Source organism: Taudactylus pleione, unplaced genomic scaffold, assembly GCF_031769625.1.
Source record: "Taudactylus pleione unplaced genomic scaffold, aTauple2 ptg000198l, whole genome shotgun sequence".
In the NCBI taxonomy this organism is placed as follows: Eukaryota; Metazoa; Chordata; class Amphibia; order Anura; family Myobatrachidae; genus Taudactylus; species Taudactylus pleione.
In genome coordinates this window covers 12,867,883-12,890,184 of record NW_028284600.1, presented here as the reverse complement: position 1 = coordinate 12,890,184, position 22,302 = coordinate 12,867,883, and the positions used below count along the sequence as shown (strand labels likewise).

The 22,302-nt window shown below is 45.4% G+C and overlaps 1 protein-coding gene across 4 annotated transcripts in view; it reads right to left on the bottom strand.

Moving 5' to 3' along the window:
* The window catches only part of LOC148518874 (protein FRA10AC1), a 53,062-nt gene that overhangs the window by 5,667 nt on the left and 25,093 nt on the right, over positions 1-22,302 (bottom strand). For all 4 annotated transcript variants that reach the window (XM_088476983.1, XM_088476981.1, XM_088476980.1 and 1 more), the window contains 3 exons: positions 12,533-12,646; positions 10,215-10,257; positions 8,596-8,708 (listed from right to left, as the gene is read on the bottom strand). In XM_088476983.1, coding sequence (XP_088333109.1) covers positions 8,596-8,708; positions 10,215-10,257; positions 12,533-12,646 — 270 coding nt within the window. The remainder of the gene's footprint in view (positions 1-8,595; positions 8,709-10,214; positions 10,258-12,532; positions 12,647-22,302) is intronic.

Sequence of the window (22,302 nt, the reverse complement as noted above, 5' to 3'; positions counted from 1 at the left end):
ACTGTCCAATGAGTTCTGAAGCATTTGACTGAATATGAGCATATAATATTGCCCGAAACACTTCAGAATTCATTCTGCTGCTTTTGTCAGCAGTCACATCATCAATAAATACAAGGGAACCAGTTCCATTGGCAGCCATACATGCCCACGCCATGACACTACCACCACCATGCTTCACTGATGAGGTGGTATGTTTTGGATCATGAGCAGTTCATTCCTTCTCTTCTCTTCCCATCACTCTGGTACAAGTTGATCTTTGTCACATCTGTCAATAGGATGTTGTTCCAGAACTGTAATGGCTTTTTTAGATTTTGTTTGGCAAACTCTAATCTGGTCTTCCTGTTTTTGTGGCTCACCAATGGTTTGCATCTTGTGGTGAACCCTCTATATTCACTCTTGTGAAGTCTTCTCTTGATTGTTGACTTTGACACATATACATCTACCTCCTGGAGAGTGTTCTTGATTTGGCCAACTGTTGTGAAGGGGTTTTTCTTCACCAGGGAAATAACTCTTTTGTCATCCACCACAGTTGTTTTCCGTGGTCTTCCGGGTCTTTTGGTGTTGCTGAGCTCTCCGGTGCGTTCTTTCTTTTTAAGAATGTTCCAAACAGTTGATTTGGCCACACCTAATGTTTTTGCTATCTCTGTGATGGGTTTGTTTTGATTTTTCAGCCTAATGATGGCTTGCTTCACTGATAGTGACAGCTCCTTGGATCTCAAATTGAGAGTTGACAGCAACTGATTCCAAATGCAAATGTCACACCTAGAATCAACTCAACCTTTAACCTGCTTAATTGATAATGAAATAATGAGGGAATAGCCCACACCTGTCCATGAAATAGCTTTTGAGTTGATAGTCCCATTACTTTTGGCCCCTTAAAAAGTGGGAGGCACATATTGAAACTGTTGTAATTCCTACACCGTTCACCCGATTTGGATGTAATTACCCTCAAATTAAATCTGAAAGTCTGCAGTTAAAGCACACCTTGTTTGTTTCATTTCAAAACCATTGTGGTGATGAATAGAGGCCAAAATCTGAAAATTCTGTCAATGTCCCAATATTTATGGACCTGACTGTATGTATACAAAACAGAAAAACTTTTGCTATCGGCACTAACAATAATATACTGCAAATTTATGTGTGTGCAGCAAATAAAACAAAGGGGATTTTATCATGATTTGATCAAAGCATTTAAGCCTGCAGCCCAGCATCAAGGGACCCCATTTTTCTGCAGGTCCCTAGACTAGCATATATGCCCAGCACACCATTACATTGCAGTCAAATGTACTCACCTCCTAGATACAGAGGGACACATCTATACAGGTGCTGGCTGTGAGCCACACCAAACTAGGCCTTTTATAGCCTTAATTGAAAGCTGCCATGATAGCACAATGCAAAATTTTGATACAAAACAGAATGCACAAATAGGTTTATAAAACATAGAACCAAACGACTAGCTGCAATATTTTATTATTTATATATATATATATATATATATATATATACACATACACACATATATATACATATATCTACACACACATATATATATATATATATATATATATCTATCTCTACACATATATATGTATATATATATATATATATATATATATATATCTCTACACATATATATCTCTACACATATATATATATATATATATATATATATATATATATATATAGTCCAATGTCCAGCACTCACACCAAACATCAATACAGCAATGGGGTGCACACCAGCTGTTCCTCCTGGGTCCAGGGCTCTTCAGCAGATATATATATATATATTAAATGAAGATGGCACTCACCGATATAATGCAGTTTATTTATTCCAAAAAATCATTGTAGGCTTACATACAGGTAGCGACGTTTCGGTCCCCAAGCGGACCTTTTTCAAGCAATTAAGCCTTTACTTGCATAGTGGCAAACGAGTACAGCTCCCCTCAGCGTAAGATCCTACTTACCTGGTGCCCGTCTAGCCCTTAAATGCCGTCCTCATGGTGCTCTTGCCGCTCACAAATCGCGTGCGTTCCACCCGGTGGAACGCATCACCCGGAAGTCACTCCACTTCCGGACATGTGATATCCAGCTAACAATGCTGGATTAGTCCAGACGCGGTGGAGCGCATCACCCAGAGGTCACCCTGCTTCCTATCAGGTGATCAGCGTACGTGGGGCAAGTTAAAGTACATGAACTTCACAAACTACAACACTATGGCAGCTACTGGCCACGCCCACTTGGCGATCCAATAACTAACAAATACTAGGGCAGAGTGTCAATATACAAACACCCATAGAGAAGAACATAATATGTCATACATCTGGATCCAATATTGCGTGCAAATAATCTCCTGTAGAGAGTAACACTATAACATATCTTTCTGTTATTTTTACCTTTGTGTTTTTTTTTCTAAATGTCTCAAGAAAAAACTATTGCTCTAGATGACTGTTTATTATCTGAAGCAGAACATTTTCTTTGCTCATTGACAGATGAGGATGCGGAGAAGGTCTTGTTTGATAAACATGAATTTAGTAGTTTACCAGCTGAGAAACCCATTGACCTTTACTATAAATTGTTACGCATGAAGAGACGTGAGATGGATTTAACTTTACACGGGCAGTTCTTGTCGGAGTACTTTAGATCCAAGAAAATCCCTAGGGGTTTTAGGGTCAATAATGTTCCCACTATTGGCCGTAATAACCCCAAATTCTGTGTGAAATGGTGTGGTGTTCTTAATAAATGTGCCCTAGATCTAATGCTACTGGTGATTGAGGAGGTTGGCATTGAACTAGGCCAGATTAAATCAGATATTGCGCAGTTTGATCTATGTAGCTCACAGCGATTATACAGTGATGAGACCAAAAATTGGAGCTCTAAATTACAGGCTCAGATAGATACGTATAAGACTGATCTGATTTCCTTTAAAAGAAAAAAGCTCAATACAGTTAATAACGACTATGCTAACCACCAAGTATATAGATGGTTGACTGGTAACACTGGACGTAAACCATACCATAGAACACAGAGAGTAAGACGGACTGGTACATTAGACACAGTTGACTCCGCCTCATCCGCGACTGCCTCAGAAACTGAGTACTCCGACAATATACCCCCTAGTGGTTTTTTAGGTATAGGGACGGAGTCAGGGGAAGGACCCCCTACCCCAAGAGAAGGAGGCCGCACCCGAGGAGGGGCGGTCATAAGAAGAAGCCGTCGCAGGAGATGGATCTAAATTTAATTTTCAACCTCTCAGATTATCGGCTATCTGAGGCTGAGACCTCTTTATTGACCTTGGGTTTGAGCTTCGTCCCTACTCTATCTCATGATCCATTTGATTTCCAGGTGGATCATTATAGATTCGGGAGGAAGCTGCGTCTCAAAGAGTATTTTTCTGATGATTCTTCATGTGAAAGTGTAGAAATATGTCAATTTAAAAAACCTGGTAACTTTGACCCACAATCAGCTAATGCGTCCATTAAGACCTTTTTGAGGATTACAGAGAGTGACATTATGAAAAATGACCAACAATATACATATGATAACCTTAGTAAGGAACAGCGTCTAGCCCTGAGATCACTGATGAATAATCATAATTTGGTGATACGCCCGGCAGACAAGGGTGGGGCTGTAGTGCTGATGAATTGGGTGGACTATGATAAAGAGATACAACGTCAGTGAAAAGATATCACTACGTATGTTCCCTGCCTGGGTATCCCTATGAGTACCATCAAAAGGAAAGTTGATTTAGTCATCCAAAGAGCTGTAGACCTTGGTTGGATAGATGATCTGATTAGTAATTATTTGATTGTTGAACACCCCAGGTGTCCGATTCTTTATACTGTACCTAAGGTCCATAAAACCTTACAGGACCCTCCGGGACGTCCAATCATCTCAGCCGAGGGCTCTATACTCCAACCAGTAGCCCAGTTTATAGACAGTTTCTTACAGCCTGTAGTATGTACAACCCTGAGTTACATTAAAGACACTGGTGATTTTTTGTCCAAAATTAAAGTGATTGATGGTATAGGAGATGGGACCCTTTTGGCCACACTAGATGTGACATCTCTATATACTGTACTATATACATACCACATGAGGAAGGTATGACAGTAGTACGTGAAATACTCTATGGCTCAGGACAAAAAAAAACACCTGTGGAATTTTTGTTGGAACTATTGGAGTTAGTACTGAGTGAGAACCATTTTTTGTATGGAAAAAAGTACTATAAGCAGTGCTCGGGGAAGCAATGGGCAGTAATTTGGCGCCCGCATATGCAAATATGTATATGCATAATTATGAGAGTATTAACATCTTACCCAAATTTGGTAATGCTATCTTGCATTATAGTCGCTTCATTGACGATATTTTTATGATATGGGGTGACACAGAGGAAAGATTCTGGATGATGGTAAATTACCTTAATATACTATCAAGCCCAATTAGATTCACTGCTAACATCAATAAGGATCACATTGATTTTTTGGATGTGACTGTATATAAGAAAGATGGCAAACTCTGAACAACGCTTTTTAGAAAAGAAACTGACCGCAATACGTTACTTTTTGCAACCAGTCAACACCCCCGAGACTAAAGGAGAGCCTACCGATCTCACAGTTCCTTAGGGTCTTGAGACTAAACTCTGAGGAAGATACTGCTGAGAGACAAATTCTGGATATGAAAAGGCGCTTTTTGGAACGTGGATATACTACGTCTACCATCCAGAGATGCTTGTCAAAAGCAAGATCCAAATTCACAACCAGGCCGGTGGTTGACGAACATACTAACCCCAAAAGGATGATCTACACCAGCAGATATGATAACAAGTCTAATAAGATAAATAAATCGATTAGACAGAATTGGTCTATATTGGCATCGGACCCCACACTGAAGAAGAACATGCAGCACCCACCTATGATGGCTTACAGGCGGGGCCCTAACCTAAAACAACTGTTGATGCGACCACACAGCCAGCCTGATGATGCATCTAGTTGAAGTCAACTAGGAAGGGCTGCTTCAGATGTCCCAACTGTGTGACCTGTCACTTGATGGTGACGGGTGCGACATTTCCACACCCACATAGTGGCAAACCGATTAAAATCCTGCATAATCTCTATTGCACATTGGATCATGTCATTTATATGATTATATGTCCATGTGGGCTTGCATACGTGGGCCTTACTACCCGAAACTTTAGAGAAAGGATGGCGAATCACAGAAGTTTGATCCGTACAGCTATTGCAGCAGGTACATCTGATAAACCAGTAGCTAGACACTGGCAGAGTAACAACCACCAGCTATCAGCCCTGAGATGTCGATTAATCGATTGGGTCCCCCCCCCCTCCAAGAGGAGGTGATCGTGAACTTATGCTACATAGACTGGAGGCACGTTGGATATATCGACTGGATACGATCTCACCTAGGGGACTGAATGAACACAATGCTCTCCGTTCTTATTTATCACATTGACACTATAGGCTATACTTTTGATCCTATAATAGCCATTATATGAAATAAATGTTCAAAGGAATCTCTATACGGGTTCCTTATAATATTTTTGTTGGGCTAATACAAAATACATTTAGTGGAGTACTGTATGTGTAGGTCTTTTCCTCCACTTAAGTCAATTTTTATATATATATATCTATCTATCAGATTGTTGTGTATATTGTAGTTTTTGTCCATTGTGTAGTATATGCTGAATAAGGATTACAAGGGTCTTGATGCCCGCTTATCCCTTGAATCGCTATTCCTTATGGCCACTCTATGCTATTTACCCTAAAGATGTATGACATATTATGTTCTTCTCTATGGGTGTTTGTATATTGACACTCTGCCCTAGTATTTGTTAGTTATTGGATCACCAAGTGGGCGTGGTCAGTAGCTGCCATAGTGTTGTAGTTTGTGAAGTTCATGTACTTTAACTTGCCCCACGTACGCTGATCACCTGATAGGAAGCAGGGTGACCTCTGGGTGATGCGCTCCACCGCGTGTGGACTAATCCAGCATTGTTAGCTGGATATCACATGTCTGGAAGTGGAGTGACTTCCGGGTGATGCGTTCCACCGGGTGGAACACACGCGATTTGTGAGCGGCAAGAGCACCATGAGAACGGCATTTAAGGGCTAGGCGGGCACCAGGTAAGTAGGATTTTACGCTGAGGGGAGCTGTACCCGTTTGCCACTATGCAAGTAAAGGCTTGATTGCTTGAAAAAGGTCCGCTTGGGGACTGAAACGTCGCTACCTGTATGTAAGCCTACAATGATTTTTTGGAATAAATAAGCTGCATTATATCGGTGAGTGCCATCTTCATTTATATATATATATATATATATATATTATATCTATACATACACACACACACACACACACACACACACACACACACACACACTAACTGTCACCTCCCAGTTGCCCACATGGGGTGAGAGGACAGAGAGCGAGAGACCCCAGGACGACTCGTTTTTTTTTTTTGTACTACCACGGTGCCCTCCTCAGGAATTAACTGTATACTGTGCAGAATGACGGTCGGCACTCATGATTAAGACTCACTAATAATTACAGTAACAACAATAATGTGCTGGGGTTGTTGCTTCCCGTTGCTATACAGCAGAGAGATGAGAGAATACCAAGCAGGAAGCATCTGCTGACACGGTCTACATCAATCTATACAGTGCTGGATTAAAACCATCATGGGGGGTCCTGGCCACTGTCAGACATGGGGCCCCCATGTGGACTACACATGGAATGTGGAAGGGCCAGATTCAGCACGCACGCACGCTCCAATGCGCCTGCATTTAGCATATTGTGAATGTGTCGCTGGGCTACAAGCGCATCATTAAGAACTTATGAGCGACTCCGACTTGTACATCTTTTCAGCTAAATGGGAGTTTCTGGGTGGCATTGCCAGGATTTGGAAAGCCAGCAGCCCCCCCCCCCCCCCCCGCTCGAGTCATCCCCCTCCAGCCCATGAAAACGTTTATGATAACGGTTAGGGATATTGAAGCAAGGGGGGGGGGGGGGATATCATTTTAATCAGCAGAAGCTGCTTGTGCTAGCTATTCGCATCTGTGTGTGAATAAGATGCATTTGAAGGTAAAAAGTCGCACGGTAGATGCTCTGCGCTACTGAGTCACGCCACGGCATGGTGCGATTAGAATGGCTGTTTGGAGCAAGATGTATGAGGACACATCTGCATATTGCAGGGGTGAAGTGTCTATGGGTGTGCGCAGGACAGTTTCCAAACGGAGGTAACCCCTTCAGCGGGGTTTTATAGCTGATACACACATGCCAGCCAGGTTCTGGCATTCTGATCATTGCACATGTGTAGTCTTATAACCTACACACAGAACACCTGAGGGTACAACAGTCTGTTCGCAACGCTATAGTGGGGTGTAAATGTTACCGTAGTTCTGGGGTGCTCAACTAAGGAGCAAAAAATGGTGGTCTTCTAAAAAAACATAGTAGAGTTACTAAAGCTGGGGAACAGAACCTAGATGAACTGATCTGTGTGGGCTATCTGCTGCCTGGCGTTGCTAGGATACAGATGGCACGATAGCAAGGGAGGCACCCACGGAAGGATCACACTTGTTCTGCAAACATGTGTATACAGCAGCATCATACAGACGATAATGGCCTGTAATTTTATTTGGCGTAACACAAAGTATCATATGTGATAGTCTGTGATTTGAGGGCACCAGCGGGATTCCGGCCAAGTAGCCACTTCAATTAGTTAAAGGTCTAACTGGGGATTTTGGTTGTTAAATTGTCATATTGTCTGATTAGCCATTGTGGGGACATGACCACACACACCCAAATGCATTAAAACGATCCATTATGGCCTCTCATATGATCAACAGTTAGTTTTACCAAATTTTATTCGATCACAGGTCAAGCCACAATACAAGGGTCGGGTACGGCATCCAGGCGGTCAGAATTCCGATAGTCAAAATGACATAAGTGGAATCACGACAGATAAAATGCTGGGCGATTTTCAGTAAGTATTCTAAGGCTAATCCTAATCTACCGTGTCTGCATCTTAATCTTAACCGCCAGCAGCCTAATCCTCTTCTTCAGCACCCTAACCGTCCCCTCCCGCAGCCTAACCCTAACCCACTCCTCCCACAGCCTAACACTAGTCCTCTTCTTCGGCACCCTAACCCTCCCCTCCCGCAGCCTAACCCTAACCCACTCCTCCCACAGCCTAACACTAGTCCTCTTCTTCGGCACCCTAACCCTCCCCTCCCGCAGCCTAACCCTAACCCACTCCTCCCACAGCCCAACACTAATCCTCTTCTTCGGCACCCTAACCATCCCCTACCGCAGCCTATCCCACTCCTCCCACAGCCCAACACTAATCCTCTTCTTCGGCACCCTAACCATCCCCTACCGCAGCCTGACCCACTCCTCCCACAGCCCAACACTAATCCTCTTCTTCGGCACCCTAACCCTCCCCTACCGCAGCCTAACTCCAAGTGTTTGAAGGTGTCCGCATTTTGACCGTAAGGAACCCGCAGGTGGTATAGTGCATGCTGGGATTCCGACTGTCGGGATGCTGACTACTTCCCCAATACAATAAATCACAATTGTCAGTATTACCTTTATCCTTTACTTTCTTATGGGAATGGGGACCTTTAGACTTCTTTCTGGATGATTCTCCTGCATCTTCTGACCGCTTTCTCTTCTTAGCCTTTGGCTGGACCTCTCGTCTCCTGTGATTACAAAGCAATGAAGGAGATAAAGCCATGTGTTGTACACGCAGGTAAGGTAAATCCCTAAGAACGAGGTGGAACTTGAAGGTCAGTCAGTACCAAGGGAATTAATGTGTAATTTTCTGTGTGATAATTATACTACTGACAGCAATTTATAATAATTACTAGCTGAAGTAAAATCTTCAAGTTATTAAGCCAGGCATCCCAGACCAATTGCCAACCCTCTGAAGTTTTCATCCACATCCATCCAGTGGAAGGCCCAGAACAGGCTCCCCGGGTCACAGTTCTGCCCAGCGTACACCAATAGGAGGTCCGACCCTAACCCCCCTAAAACCTGGCAAGGTCCAACTGGACCACCTCGTGTTGGTTTCATCCCAATCGGTGCAGAGGTGTCGGAATGCATAGCCGGACAGACAAACAAACCAATGAATTTTATATATAAGATCGTTCCCAACACTTCTCTGGAGACAGGTTTAATAACTGACAATAAGTTCTCACAACTGGGTTAAAGATTCTGGTTTAAAATGCAGTGCGTGCTTTGCTTGTACATGCTTATACCCTTTCATTACATATTCTTTATAGTATATCAATTATAGTATATCAATTATTAAATGTCAATGTTTATTCTCTTTGGAAACACAGCCACAGATAACTGCAATGGCCATATAATGCTTTGTATAATGCTGCAAGGTTATACATTAGTAATCTTAAAGCACTGGGACAGGAAAATTGTTACACAGGTAACTGTACAAATATAGGTTATAGTTCACAGCAGCTATTTAGACAGTTGCTTTTCGATTTTCAAGCAGTATGGAGAAAGGTTCTCCTATATATATATATATTTTACAAAGGACCCTATGATGCAATATAAATATATAATGTCTAGTATTAGCGAGGTTTTGTTGTACTTTACCCCTGTGACAAGAGCAATAGCGCCAAAATAAATGCTAGGTGTGGGTGGTACTGCAACCAAAAATCGTGAAAACATACAAGAGCGGAAAATCGAAATAAATGACGTTATTCTTAATTTTGTTAATATTTCTATTTTGTATAATTTTACTCTCAACTGCACCTGTTGACTACTCACAATGTTGGCAGCCATATTGTGAGTTGAACCAATATCCTGGGTGTCCCTAACACTAAGGTATAAGATATGTATAAGATATGTATAAGATATGTATAAGATATGTATAAGATATGTATAAGATATGTATAAGATATGTATAAGATATGTATCAAAGCTTGATGTGAGATACAATTGAGAGATATATATCACCAACCAATCAGCTTCTAACTTACATTTTGGAGGCTGTGTATAAGAAATGATAGTTTGGAGCTGATTGGTTGGTGATATATATCTCTCAATTGTATCTCACATCAAGCTTTGATACATAGGCCCTTTAGTCACCCAAGTGTATTCAAAAGAATATTAGTTCAGCCAATATATAATGGCAGCAGCTGCTGCATTTATATAATAACTGGTGAAAAATAAATAATGTAACATACCTATGGTGGAAATTCAGTTTGTATGAACACTCCGGACACAGTCCTGTAAGAAGTTGACCATTTGTTAATTGTTAGCGGCTTATGTACAAATCTTATTATGGACTTAATATTTAATGCTTCTTCCTTGTATGTTCTATTCAGTGCATTACTAATCAGAAGCATATGAGATAAATAATACAGAACGCATTATTATTAGGAAAGTATATACTTAAATTGTGTAATTTCACAAATTAAATGAATATTAAGTGCTCTTTTTAAAAAAATGCAATACTCATTGTGCTTCTATTTTGCACCAAATTTTCCATGAATTCCGCTAATACTGGTCATTTACTGTGAGTCCATCCTGTGTGCAACTGACAGACACCCCTCCATTAAAAAATTGTGGTTAAAGTTAATTAAAGCCAAGATTTGTTGAATACAGGTTGAGTCTCCCATATCCAAAATGCTTGGGACCAGTGGTATTTTGGAATATTTGCATATCATAATGAAATATCTTGGGAATGGGACCCCAATATACACACAGAATGCATTTATGTGTTATATACACCTTATACACACAGCCTGCAGGTCATTTTATACTATATTTTCAATAATGTTGTGGCTCAAGCTAAGTTTGTGTACATACATGAAATTCATTTATGTTTCATATACACCTTATACACACAGCCTGAAGGTCATTTTATACAATATTTTTAATAATTTGTGCCTTAGATAGTCTGTGTACATTGAACCATCAAAAAGCAAAGGTTTCACTATCTCGGTCATGCTAAAATTATTCCGTATTTCAGAATATTTGGATATGGGAGACTCAACCTGTATACTGTGAAGTGCTGCAGTTCTTTATAAAAAGCTTTTCCATCTATATTGCTATTAATGGATTTGAACAAAATAAGTTTGCAATCATAAAGAATACATGCAAGATAGAACATTCCTCACTGTAAAATGACTGTATATGATTATAAGGAACTCTCACTGGTATGAACTATACTGGTAAAGCAAACTGAAGACAAGAACATTCATTTAAAAATGTACAAAACAAAAAAGATTTAAAAAAAAAACCATCAGAAAAAGAATGATGTTAAAAGCCTTTTAGATGTGATTATAGCGTCCATAAAACAGAATGAAATTCAGATTCAACAATTAGTACACTTATGTAATAATAATGTTTGCTATATACCAGTTGTCACTATCTGACGGGTGTTACCGCTCCTCCGCCACAATGTTTAATCGCTGTATCTGACAGAGATTAGGCTGCAGAAATTTGATAAGTGGGAGGGAGCCACCTTGGGAGGTGGAGTATGATTGGTTAGTCCCCGTGTCAATCATCTGACTGGCTTCACACAAGATGTTACACTCCCCTCCTCCCCCACTTATATCTGCCAAATGCAGCAATCAAACTTTATGCTGGGAGGGTAGAGAGGCATGTAGTACACTATGCAACATTCACAAACACGTAAAACCTTCCTGGGGTTACTAGGTCAGGACATGTACAGTATGAAGTACCTGCTGCTGTCACTTTCTATGCATGCTGCAGCTGCTACCATACAGCTAATTGCAACAATTATGTATAGTTACACAGTCAATCTGGTGAATTTAAAAACATTTCACAAGATAAACACCCCCTCCCCCCAAACTGAAGTTTGAGCTGAGACTATGGGGTAAATTTACTAAGATGGGAGTCCTATTCAGAAGTGATGTTCCCCATAGCAACCAATCAGATTCCAGGTATTATCTTCTAGAAGGTGCTAGATAAATGAGAAGTTGAATCTGATTGGTTGCTAAGGGCAACATCACTTCTTAATAGAACTCCCATCTTAGTAAATTTATCCCTATATCTGTTATAGGCCACAGAAGTAGTCCCATAGCACATTTCCCACAATGCATTAGGATACATACACCATGATGACCATGAATATCCCGCAGATGATGCCTTTCCCCACCATCTTGCCTCAGCCACCTCCACCTCGCCTACTTCCAGCCCCCTCTACACACTCATGCCTCATGTTATCTGTCTGTCTCCCCTCTCCCCTAGATTGTAAGCTCCTAGGAACAGGGTCCTCCTCCCTACTGTCTCACAGCCTTCTTCTCTAGCACTTCAATGACAGCCTTCACCTTCCCAGCTGTACTGTGTATGGAGAATTGTGGTGCTAATTGTTACTTGTGCGGTTTATGTTTTGGTTACTGTATTGTAATGTTCTGTGTACCCTGTACTGTCCTACGATTGATGTATGTACGGCGCTGTGGACTACTTGTGGTGCCCTATCAATAAAATGTAATAATACTAATAATAATACTGTCTGACAAGACAGACAACATACTCAGCTTTACAAGAGCGTTCCTCTTCTCTCCATGCTCCAGGTAGCCGAAATTCACTTCCCAGCTTTTCAGCCCTTCCTTTTCCTCACAGCGCTTGTTCCCACAGCAAAACTGACCTTATGTCGGCGGAAAGAAGAGAAACACGTTCATCAGCGATAACCTGTGGAATAGAGAGACTGCTCCGCAACAACCACCCAGCTTATCATCTGGCATTGGCACATGTTCCCCAGTACGGTGTAGAGTCATTATATACAGAAGTAAGGAAAACGTAACCACTCAGCCTACATCTGCACTTAGGCCCATCTGCTTATAGTTATATATATTCATATTTGGACCTTAACTTTTGAAGATGGCCAAACAAAGTTCCCTCATTAGCAATAGCCAATGCCTTATTACTCCATGCGCACAGTGTCAGCTTCCGGAGCTGGCCGGGGTCTGCGGGAGAGCGATCGAAAGATCTCTCACCTGCTGCTAAGTCTCCAATCGGCTTAAAAGCGGTTTCCATCATCTGGAGATGGTGTAAACTACTGGGGGCCAAATTCCAAAAAGCTTCGCTTTTTGGAGTCTAGTACATAGGGGTCGAATCGTAGTCCCCATTAATAATACTGGGGACTGCGATCTGAAGTGCTATTTAGAACTCTGCCAGAGATTTTTGTAAAATTATGCAGAAACTGCATTATCTACAGGTCTTGTAAAAAACAGCTTGACACATATGCCGCAAAACCCGGTAATGGAATCCTAAGGCACCAAAGAGAGAATTAGAGTGTAAATGTGATATCACCACCTGTGTGTACATAACCCTGAGCCCGCATTACACAATGCTCTGCATTCCATCCAATAGCGGCACAGAAAGCATTTCAGACAGAGCTATAAGATGGGATCACTGACCTATATTATCGCCGCTAGGTTGTCCACGTGATCACTCTGTGCAGCTTTAGGGGGGATTGGTGAACATAGACAGTGTCATTTTTTTCCTGACTATGTTGGACATTAAGCCTGCAGTGCATTAAATAATAATAAAAATTTTATTTATATAGCGCTTTTCTCCTGCAGGACTCAAAGTCGCTTTACAGACATCAGAAAACATGGTTCAAGGATTAGGTATTGCAGAAAATAGAAAACCAGAAACCTAGAGAGCACAATAAGCATATTGCAGGGTTGGTGCAGACATTTTGAGAAATAACTTTGACGAGTCATATATTCCACCAACAAAAGGTACCAGATGAGGCAGCCATCTTGGGCGCACTACATAGGATTACCCTGGGTGAATAGGTTATGCCTAGAAGAGATGACACAAAATGGGTGGTTGCAGCCTCCTAACACTAGGAGTAGGGTCCCACCATAATAGTCAGGTCCATGTATTTTTCATCGAGTCCACAAGTGTACCAGGTGAGGCAGCCATGTTGAGCGAAAATAGAATGTAAACATCAATTTCCACCCTGCATAGATCAGTAATGCTTATTTACAGTCCTAGTTGCATTACATTATGTTGAGTGACACGCTGAACTTTGCTGTACTGAAGGGGCATTTGCAGGCTGACTCACCATATAAACATCCCCCAAGATTACCTCAGGTTGCGATATATATGTATACATAAGCCTTTGTGTTACTGCTGATTTTAGCTAGTTTTGGCTGCACTTTTGCATTAGTGGAGAACAATATTCACCAATACCCAAAATGCAGCATATTTATAAACGTTGAGTAAAAAAAAAATATATATATATATATATAATTTTGTAAAACCAAACCGTGCAATTTAGCTCTGTACAAAAAAAAACAAAAAACATTTATTGCATTTGGTTCAGATGCCTCTTTTTAATATGTTACAGATATGTCAGCTACAGGATAAGACGGATATTACAGAGGAATAAAACTTGCCACGTATGTTACATACGATAGGGACATGAATATCAGAACAGAGCTCAGGGAAAACATAAGTACTGTAGATCATGAGACCAGTTTTCCTTTAAGTTCATCAGCTGATTATTGGCACATCTTCCTGGCACTTCCTATTTTCCCGTTGCCAGGCTCTGCCGCCCCGCCTCTCATTCTAACCAATCATCCCAGGTGGCCTACTTGCCTACTGGGTGGGACTCTACACACTAGTCACCAACCAACAGTGCTAGCCAGTGCATGGCGTATGGTCTCAGGAACAGCTTACATGATGCCCGTCTATGCCGCACACAGGAACTGGTAATACAACGTATTTGTCAGCTGCTAGATCCAGGTCCTGTTGTGGCAGGAGAAATCACAGCAGTTCCTGAAAGATTAACCTGAAAGTGCTCCGGGTTAAGCCGCTAACAGGTAGCTCTGCGAGATCCCCCCACTGTGAGGTTTTCCTCAGCGACATATGGCAGCTCCTAACACCATATACATTCACTGATGGATAATACATGGCCTCATCTACACCACTTAATACGTTGCCTCTTTGTTACCAATACTGGTCAAAAGCAAAAAGCTCCAATGGATAGAAATGTTTAATATGAGAAAAGTTCGTAGCCTAGCGCAGCCACGTGGTTTGCACGCACCTATACGGTTTACACGATAAACACGGGACTTAATTACAAAATATATGCCAAGAATAACTAAAGGTTAGTACACATGTATATGATAAAACACAAGCACTACATATATAAGCATGGCTCCTATACATAATTTAATTATAAAAGGACCTCTGTGGAAGTCATACAAGAAATGCCGCAAGTACTGCAGTAGCATTTATTTGGGGAAGGATGTAATTATGTGATCTTACATAATCACACGTTTCTATATCCAGGCTTATACATGGATAGCAGGATATCTTCTTTGTTGTAGTCTATTATTTGCCTGCATAAATGCATTTCCCTGCGTGTCTCCCCATACAGTACAAGTGCATGTGAAGTTGTCTAATCTGCTTAGAGAAGATGGACACTTATCCTGTTTAACATCTGAATTGTAACTACCCGCTGATCGTGTCAGCTCTGATTACCAGAGGTTACTTTAACAAAAAAAAAACAACATGCAATGACTTTCAAGGATAACAAAGGGAGACACCGAGACCAGTAACAGCTAATAATAATAATAATATTCTGCAGCAGGGAGGAGACCATGAAGGGAATAGAATATTGTATAGACGTCACCCACAAACACTGCATTTTATCAGTTATTCTGCCAGAAATAATATGAGATATGGTAAGAACTTACCCTTGTTATCTCTATTTCTACGAAGTCCATAGGGTTCCACAGGATACCTTGGGGTATAGGTATGACGTCAGTCGCAGGGCACCAAAGAGTTAAGCTTTCAGCCTCCCAGGATGCACTAGGTCCCCCTCCTATACCCCGCCCCCGAGCCAAGGCACCTCAGTTAGTTACCAAGCCATAGGCCGGAGGAGGAGAAGGAAGAGAGAGAACAAAGATCTGGACACATACAAGAATCACATTCTCACCAGAGGGAGACGGAAAACCGGTGACCAGAGCAAAGCCCATCTGCAGCACAGGTGCGACAGGGCGGGAGTCCTGTGGAACCCTATGGACTTCGTAGAAATAGAGATAACAAGGGTAAGTTCTTACCATATCTCATATTTTCTACTTCAGGGTCCATAGGGTATCCACAGGATACCTTGGGGATGTCCCAAAGTAGTATCCTTTAAGGGTAGGGATGCTCCTGTGCAGAAAGGAGAATCCGTCGCCCGAAGGAAGCATCCTGAGAGGCGAAGGTGTCAAACCTGTAATACCTCACGAAGGTATGGACAGAGGACCACGTAGCAGCCTTGCAGATCTGGACTGCAGAGGCACCACGTCGAGCTGCCCACGAAGGACCCACAGACCTAGTGGAATGAGCCTTCAGAGAAGGAGGAACCGGTAGGCCTTCATGAAGATAAGCTTCAGAATTAGCCATACGGATCCAGGCTGCCAAAGTTTGCTTTGAAGCAGGCCAACCCTTTTTACGGAAGCCATAGAGGACAAACAAAGCGTCCGACTTCCTAAACGAAGAAGTGCGGCCAACATAAGTCCTTAAGGCCCGCACAACATCCAAAGAGGCCTCACCCACGGAAAGACCCGGTGAGTTAAAGGCCGGAACAACGATTTCCTCGTTAACATGAAACTGGGAAACAACTTTGGGAAGAAACTCAGGCCGAGTGCGGAGTACTGCCCTGTTCCCATGAAAAACCAAGAAAGGGGGTCTACAAGAAAGAGCCCCTAATTCAGAAACACGTCTGGCCAAAGCAATAGCCAGAAGGAAAACAGTCTTAACTGTTAGCCATTTAAGATCCACTGATCCCAGTGGTTCAAACGGCGGTCCTTGGAGAGCCCTCAGGACCACAGCCAAATCCCAAGGCACCATAGGTGGAACAAAGGGCGGCTGAATGCGGACAACACCTTGCATAAAGGTGCGCACATCCGGGATTGTAGCAATCCTACGGGGAAACCAGACAGACAGGGCCGAAACCTGTACCTTCAAAGAAGCAAGGCGAAGCCCATGATCTAGTCCCGCTTGCAGGAAGGCGAGAATCAGAGACAGACGAAACTCCCGCGGTGCATAACCTCTCGGTCGACACCACTGGAAGAACGTATGCCACACGCGATGGTATATCCTCGCGGAAGACGGTTTCCGAGCTCGCAACATGGTACGCACCACAGAGCTGGAAAACCCCCGGGACCTCAGCATGGCCGTCTCAACAGCCACGCCGTCAAAGACAGCCGAGTCAGGTCCGGGTGACGACAAGGACCCTGAGACAGGAGGTCCGGTCGTAGCGGCAACCGCAGAGGACTGTCCACGGACAGACCCTGAAGGTCTGGAGAACCAGTGCCGTCTGGGCCACGCGGGAGCTATCAACAGGAGCGTCCCTCCATCCTGTTTGAATTTCCGGATTACCCGTGGAAGAAGGGAGACCGGAGGGAACAGGTATGCGAACCGGAACGTCCACCGGACGGACAGAGCATCCACCAGAGACACCCCTTCGTCTCTTGTGCGAGACCCGTACACCGGCAACTTGTTGTTGTGCCGGGACGCCATGAGGTCGATCTCTGGAAGACCCCATCTGTCCACCAGTAGTTGAAAAACGTCCGGGTGCAGGGACCATTCCCCCGGATGAACGTCCTGGCGACTTAGAAAGTCCGCCTCCCAATTGAGCACTCCCGGGATGAAGACCGCTGATATGGCCGGAAGATTGCGCTCCGCCCAAATCAGGATCCGAGACACCTCTACGAGAGCCGCCCGGCTTCGGGTTCCTCCTTGCCTGTTTATGTAGGCCACGGTGGTAGCGTTGTCCAACTGGACCTGTACCGGGTGACCCTGGAGAAACCGATGTGCCTGCTGGAGAGCATTGAAGACCGCACGGAGTTCCAAGATATTGATTGGAAGCTCCGCTTCTGTCGGCATCCACCTGCCCTGGAACAGATGTGGACCCGAAACTGCTCCCCAGCCCCGAAGACTGGCGTCCGTTGTCAACAGGACCCAATTTGGAACCCAGAACGGACGTCCCTCGCTGAGGTGGGTCGCCTGTAACCACCACGCAAGGGACAGGCGAACCTCCGGGGTGAACACAATCGTCTGGGACTTCAGAGACTGAGGCAGCCCGTTCCACATTGACAGGACCAGGTGCTGCAGAGGTCTGGAGTGAAACTGGGCATATTCCACCATGTCGAACACCGACACCATGGAGCCCAGTAACCTCATCGCCGAGTGTAGAGACACCAGGCGGCTGTGCAGACAACTGCGCACCCTTGACTGTAAAGCAGAGATCTTGTCCTCCGTCACGAAGATCTTTTGCTGTCCCGAGTCCAATAAGGCTCCAAGATGCAGAATCCTCCGAGATGGGATTAGAGTGGACTTCTGCCAGTTGATTAGCCAGCCGTGCCGTTGCAGCAGGGCAATGGTCAGGTCCAAGTGGCGTAACAGGAGCTCTGGAGATCCCGCCACCAATAACAGGTCATCCAAGTACGGCAACATGCGGACTCCCTGCAGCCGCAGAGAAGCCGCCATGACCGCCATCACCTTGGTGAAAACACGTGGTGCTGTCGCCAGGCCAAAAGGTAACGCCCGAAACTGGAAGTGGTCGCTGCGGATTGCAAACCTGAGGAACTGTTGATGGCGCAAAAGAATAGGGACATGCAGGTAAGCGTCCTGTATGTCCAATGACACCATGTAGTCCCCAGGTTCCAGCGCCAGAATGATGGACCGTAGGGTCTCCATCCGAAACTTCAGTACCCGCAAAGACTTGTTGAGTGCTTTGAGGTTGAGAATCGGACGATACGACCCATTGGGTTTCTGTACCAAAAAAAGATTTGAATAGAAACCCTGGCCCCTCTTGGAGAATGGAACAGGCACTATAACTCCAGCCTGGAGCATAGTGTGCAATACCTTCCGCAGCTCCGTAGCCTTGTTCCGGTCTGATGGTAGACCCGTGGTGAAGAATCGGAAGGAGAGGGCGTACCCGTGGGAGACCACCTCCAGAACCCAAGTGTCTGTCGTAGTGACCGACCAACACTGGGCGAACTGCAGCAGGCGGCCTCCCACCCTGGGATCCCCCAAAGGGAGGCCCGGACCATCAGGCCGCAGGCTTGTCATCTGGCTTGGGGGCCGGACGTCTGGTACTCCATGCCTGCTTCCGGGGCTTGACCGATTTCCTAGGGCCAGCCTGACGAGGAAACGACTGTGGTTTGGGCCTGCCCTGGGCCCTAGATGACCGAAAGGACGATGGTCCAGAACCAGAAGGAGCAGCGGCCGACGGGAGACAAGCCGATTTGGCAGCCGCCATCGAGGCCACAATCTTATCCAGATCCGGACCGAAGAGAACTTCTCCGGTAAACGGCAACGCTTCCAGACCCTTCTTGGAATCTGCGTCCGCCTTCCAGGATCGCAGCCACAAGGTGCGACGAGCAGCTACCGCTGCTGAAGAAATTCTAGACACCAGAGTACTAATGTCTAGAGCCGCCTCGTTGATGTAGGTGGCCGAATCACGGAGATTGCCAATCAACTCCGCCTGTTCGGCCGGACAGTCGGAATCAAAAGAAGCCTCTAATGAATCCGCCCAGTGCTCCATCGCTCTGGCAACCCAGCAAATGGCCATAGCCGGCCGAGCTGCCCCAGGGACTAAGCGGACTTCAGGCAGATTTCCACCTTGCGGTCCGTAGCATCCTTAAGGGAGGACATGGATGGCATCGGCAATGTGGCACTACGGACAAGACGGGTCACGTGAGAATCCACCTGTGGAGGGGATTCCCACTTAGCAAAATAATTATCCACGAACGGATAAGCCACCGCCAGGCGTCTCTGCGGCTGGTATCTTTTGCCAGGCTGTTTCCACGCCTCCTCTAAATGGTCCACCAACTGACCCGAAAGAGGAAAGACTGTGGCATCGCCCTTCACGTCTTTGAAAAAGGCATACTTAGACTTAGCCGCTGGGGGAACTTCGTCCTCAATCACCAAGGCTGTGCGGACTGCCCGAATAAGTCCAGGAATATATACTTTGGACTTAGCATCAGCATCCTTAGTATGGAGAGGTTCCTGATCGTAAGGATCCAGAATCTCCCCATCATCAGACGTCCCTTCGTCATCCTCATAAGGAGCGGACAGAGACGCCACCGGCCGTTTATGAGGCCGCATCACAGACTCCCCTTGCAACACATCCGACAAGTGATGTACAGAACTCGTCAGGGAGTTAACCCACGCTGGCTCCTGAGAAACCGGGAGCGGGGAAATAGGGAGACTGTGGGGTACCACCAATTGTCGTGGGAAACCCTGCATGGGTGACGACACCACAGACTGCTGGGACAAACCCATCGGAGTAAACGCGGGCTGCGGAGCTAACTGGCCCACTAAAGCTGTTAGCGCCTGAGCGAAACAAGCCCAGGGCGGCTCCTGTACCGGTGCTGTAACCGTAAGAGGCCGCGCCATGGACAAACACTGCCGGCAAAGGCCCTCCGCGCTACCCCCCCTCCGCTAACGGTACTTTACACGTGGTACACTGTAGCCGGAGGGGAAAATCACTTTCAGACATGATGGCACCACGTATGTGACCCCTCTCACCAATTATATATTAAATAGGCGAGAGACCACCCTGCAGCACCGCACCGCAAGGGCTTAGCAGAAAGAACAGGGACAGTAATAAAGCTGACAGTCTTGAGAAGAAAAGTTACAGGCAGCAGCGCTAGCACAGTCACATACAATGCAAAGAAAATCAATTCCTGCACTAACAGCGCTGATCACTCAACTACACAGACACAGGGCCTGGTAGGACACAGCGCTGCATACACAGACCTGACCACAGCGGAGGAGAGGTATGCGGGGGAACCCAGACCACGATGCTTCCAATGCAGGCTTCCAGCAGCGTTCACCATGCTTCTGAAAAGATGGCCGCCGAGGAGCAGAGAGAAGGCTGGCCTGGGGGAGGAGCGCTGACACAGGGCCAGTCAGCACAGTGCAGAGAGGGCTGTGTGCAGCGGGGGAGGCGCCGGCTGTGAGACAGGGAAGGCGCGCTCCCCTGGCATGCATTTAACCCCTGGGACGACGCAGCGCTACCGCTCTGCTGCGGTCCGCTGTCCCAGGGGGTAGTGGAAGCGCAGGTTGGTCGCCTGGCTCCACGCTGCAGCCAGTCCCCAGGGAGCCCCCTGCCTGGGGACTTAGGACCATGTGATCAGCGGGGACCCACCGCGGGACCACGCTGCTTACCTCTGTCCCCCTTGAATCCGGCCATGGTCCGGAACATCTGGGGTCACCGCTAGCTGTGACCCCAGATGCCCACCAGCATCCCCGGATCAGTACCGGCGTTCTGGTACCGGCGGGGTGTAGGGAAGACAGCATGGACGTCAGGACTGACTGTCCATGCTGTTCATCCAGATGTGCAGCCACAGCTGCATGAAGAAAAAGCTTCAGGGGCTCTTCTAGCCCCCACTCCAACAGGTGAACCCGACTCCGGCCGGGCACCAAACTAAACTGAGGTGCCTTGGCTCGGGGGCGGGGTATAGGAGGGGGACCTAGTGCATCCTGGGAGGCTGAAAGCTTAACTCTTTGGTGCCCTGCGACTGACGTCATACCTATACCCCAAGGTATCCTGTGGATACCCTATGGACCCTGAAGTAGAAAAAGGGATCAGTTACATATTGTCACTTCTGACGACAGCTGACAAAGTACAGATAAGATTTAATTACAAGACAGACATGCGGCTTAAGTAAAAGGGAAACCTGCCCTATTCTATGTAGTTACACAGCTACTGCAATTTATTTTTCATCAATGTTCTGTAAAACATGGCACAGAGAGTGGCTGCCGCACCGGCTCTTCCACCAACACCAGACGGCCAATCCTGTGTAACTGGTCAGCCAGTGACCTCACTAAGAGAAATGCCTCTAGGTCGACACATTTCAGAATTAGCAGGAATTCCTTTATGTACTATGGGCCTGATGCCGAGTGGTGGCCGAATGGTGTGCGCACCACTGCGATGGTTGCCGACCGGCACATGCACAGATTACCACATGTGCAGTACAGATCCTGCTGTACTGCGCACGTGCTAATCAGTGTCTCTGACGACGGTCGCAGTGCCCCCTGAGCTGCAGCATGTTTGTAAGGCTGTAGCTGTTTGAGGGTGGGGAAGGGGTGGCAGCGGCCCAAAACACAGGGGCATGTTGGCCCTGTTTTCTGGGTGTGCTGAGGCCAGTATCTGCTAATGCAACGTCATTTACGACAGCATGAATTTCATGGCTATCCTGAGGAACTCAGATGGCCGATGTTTACGCAAGTAATCCGATCGCCGCGTCCTCGGATGCAGCAGCGGATCACAGAAGCTCGCAGGAG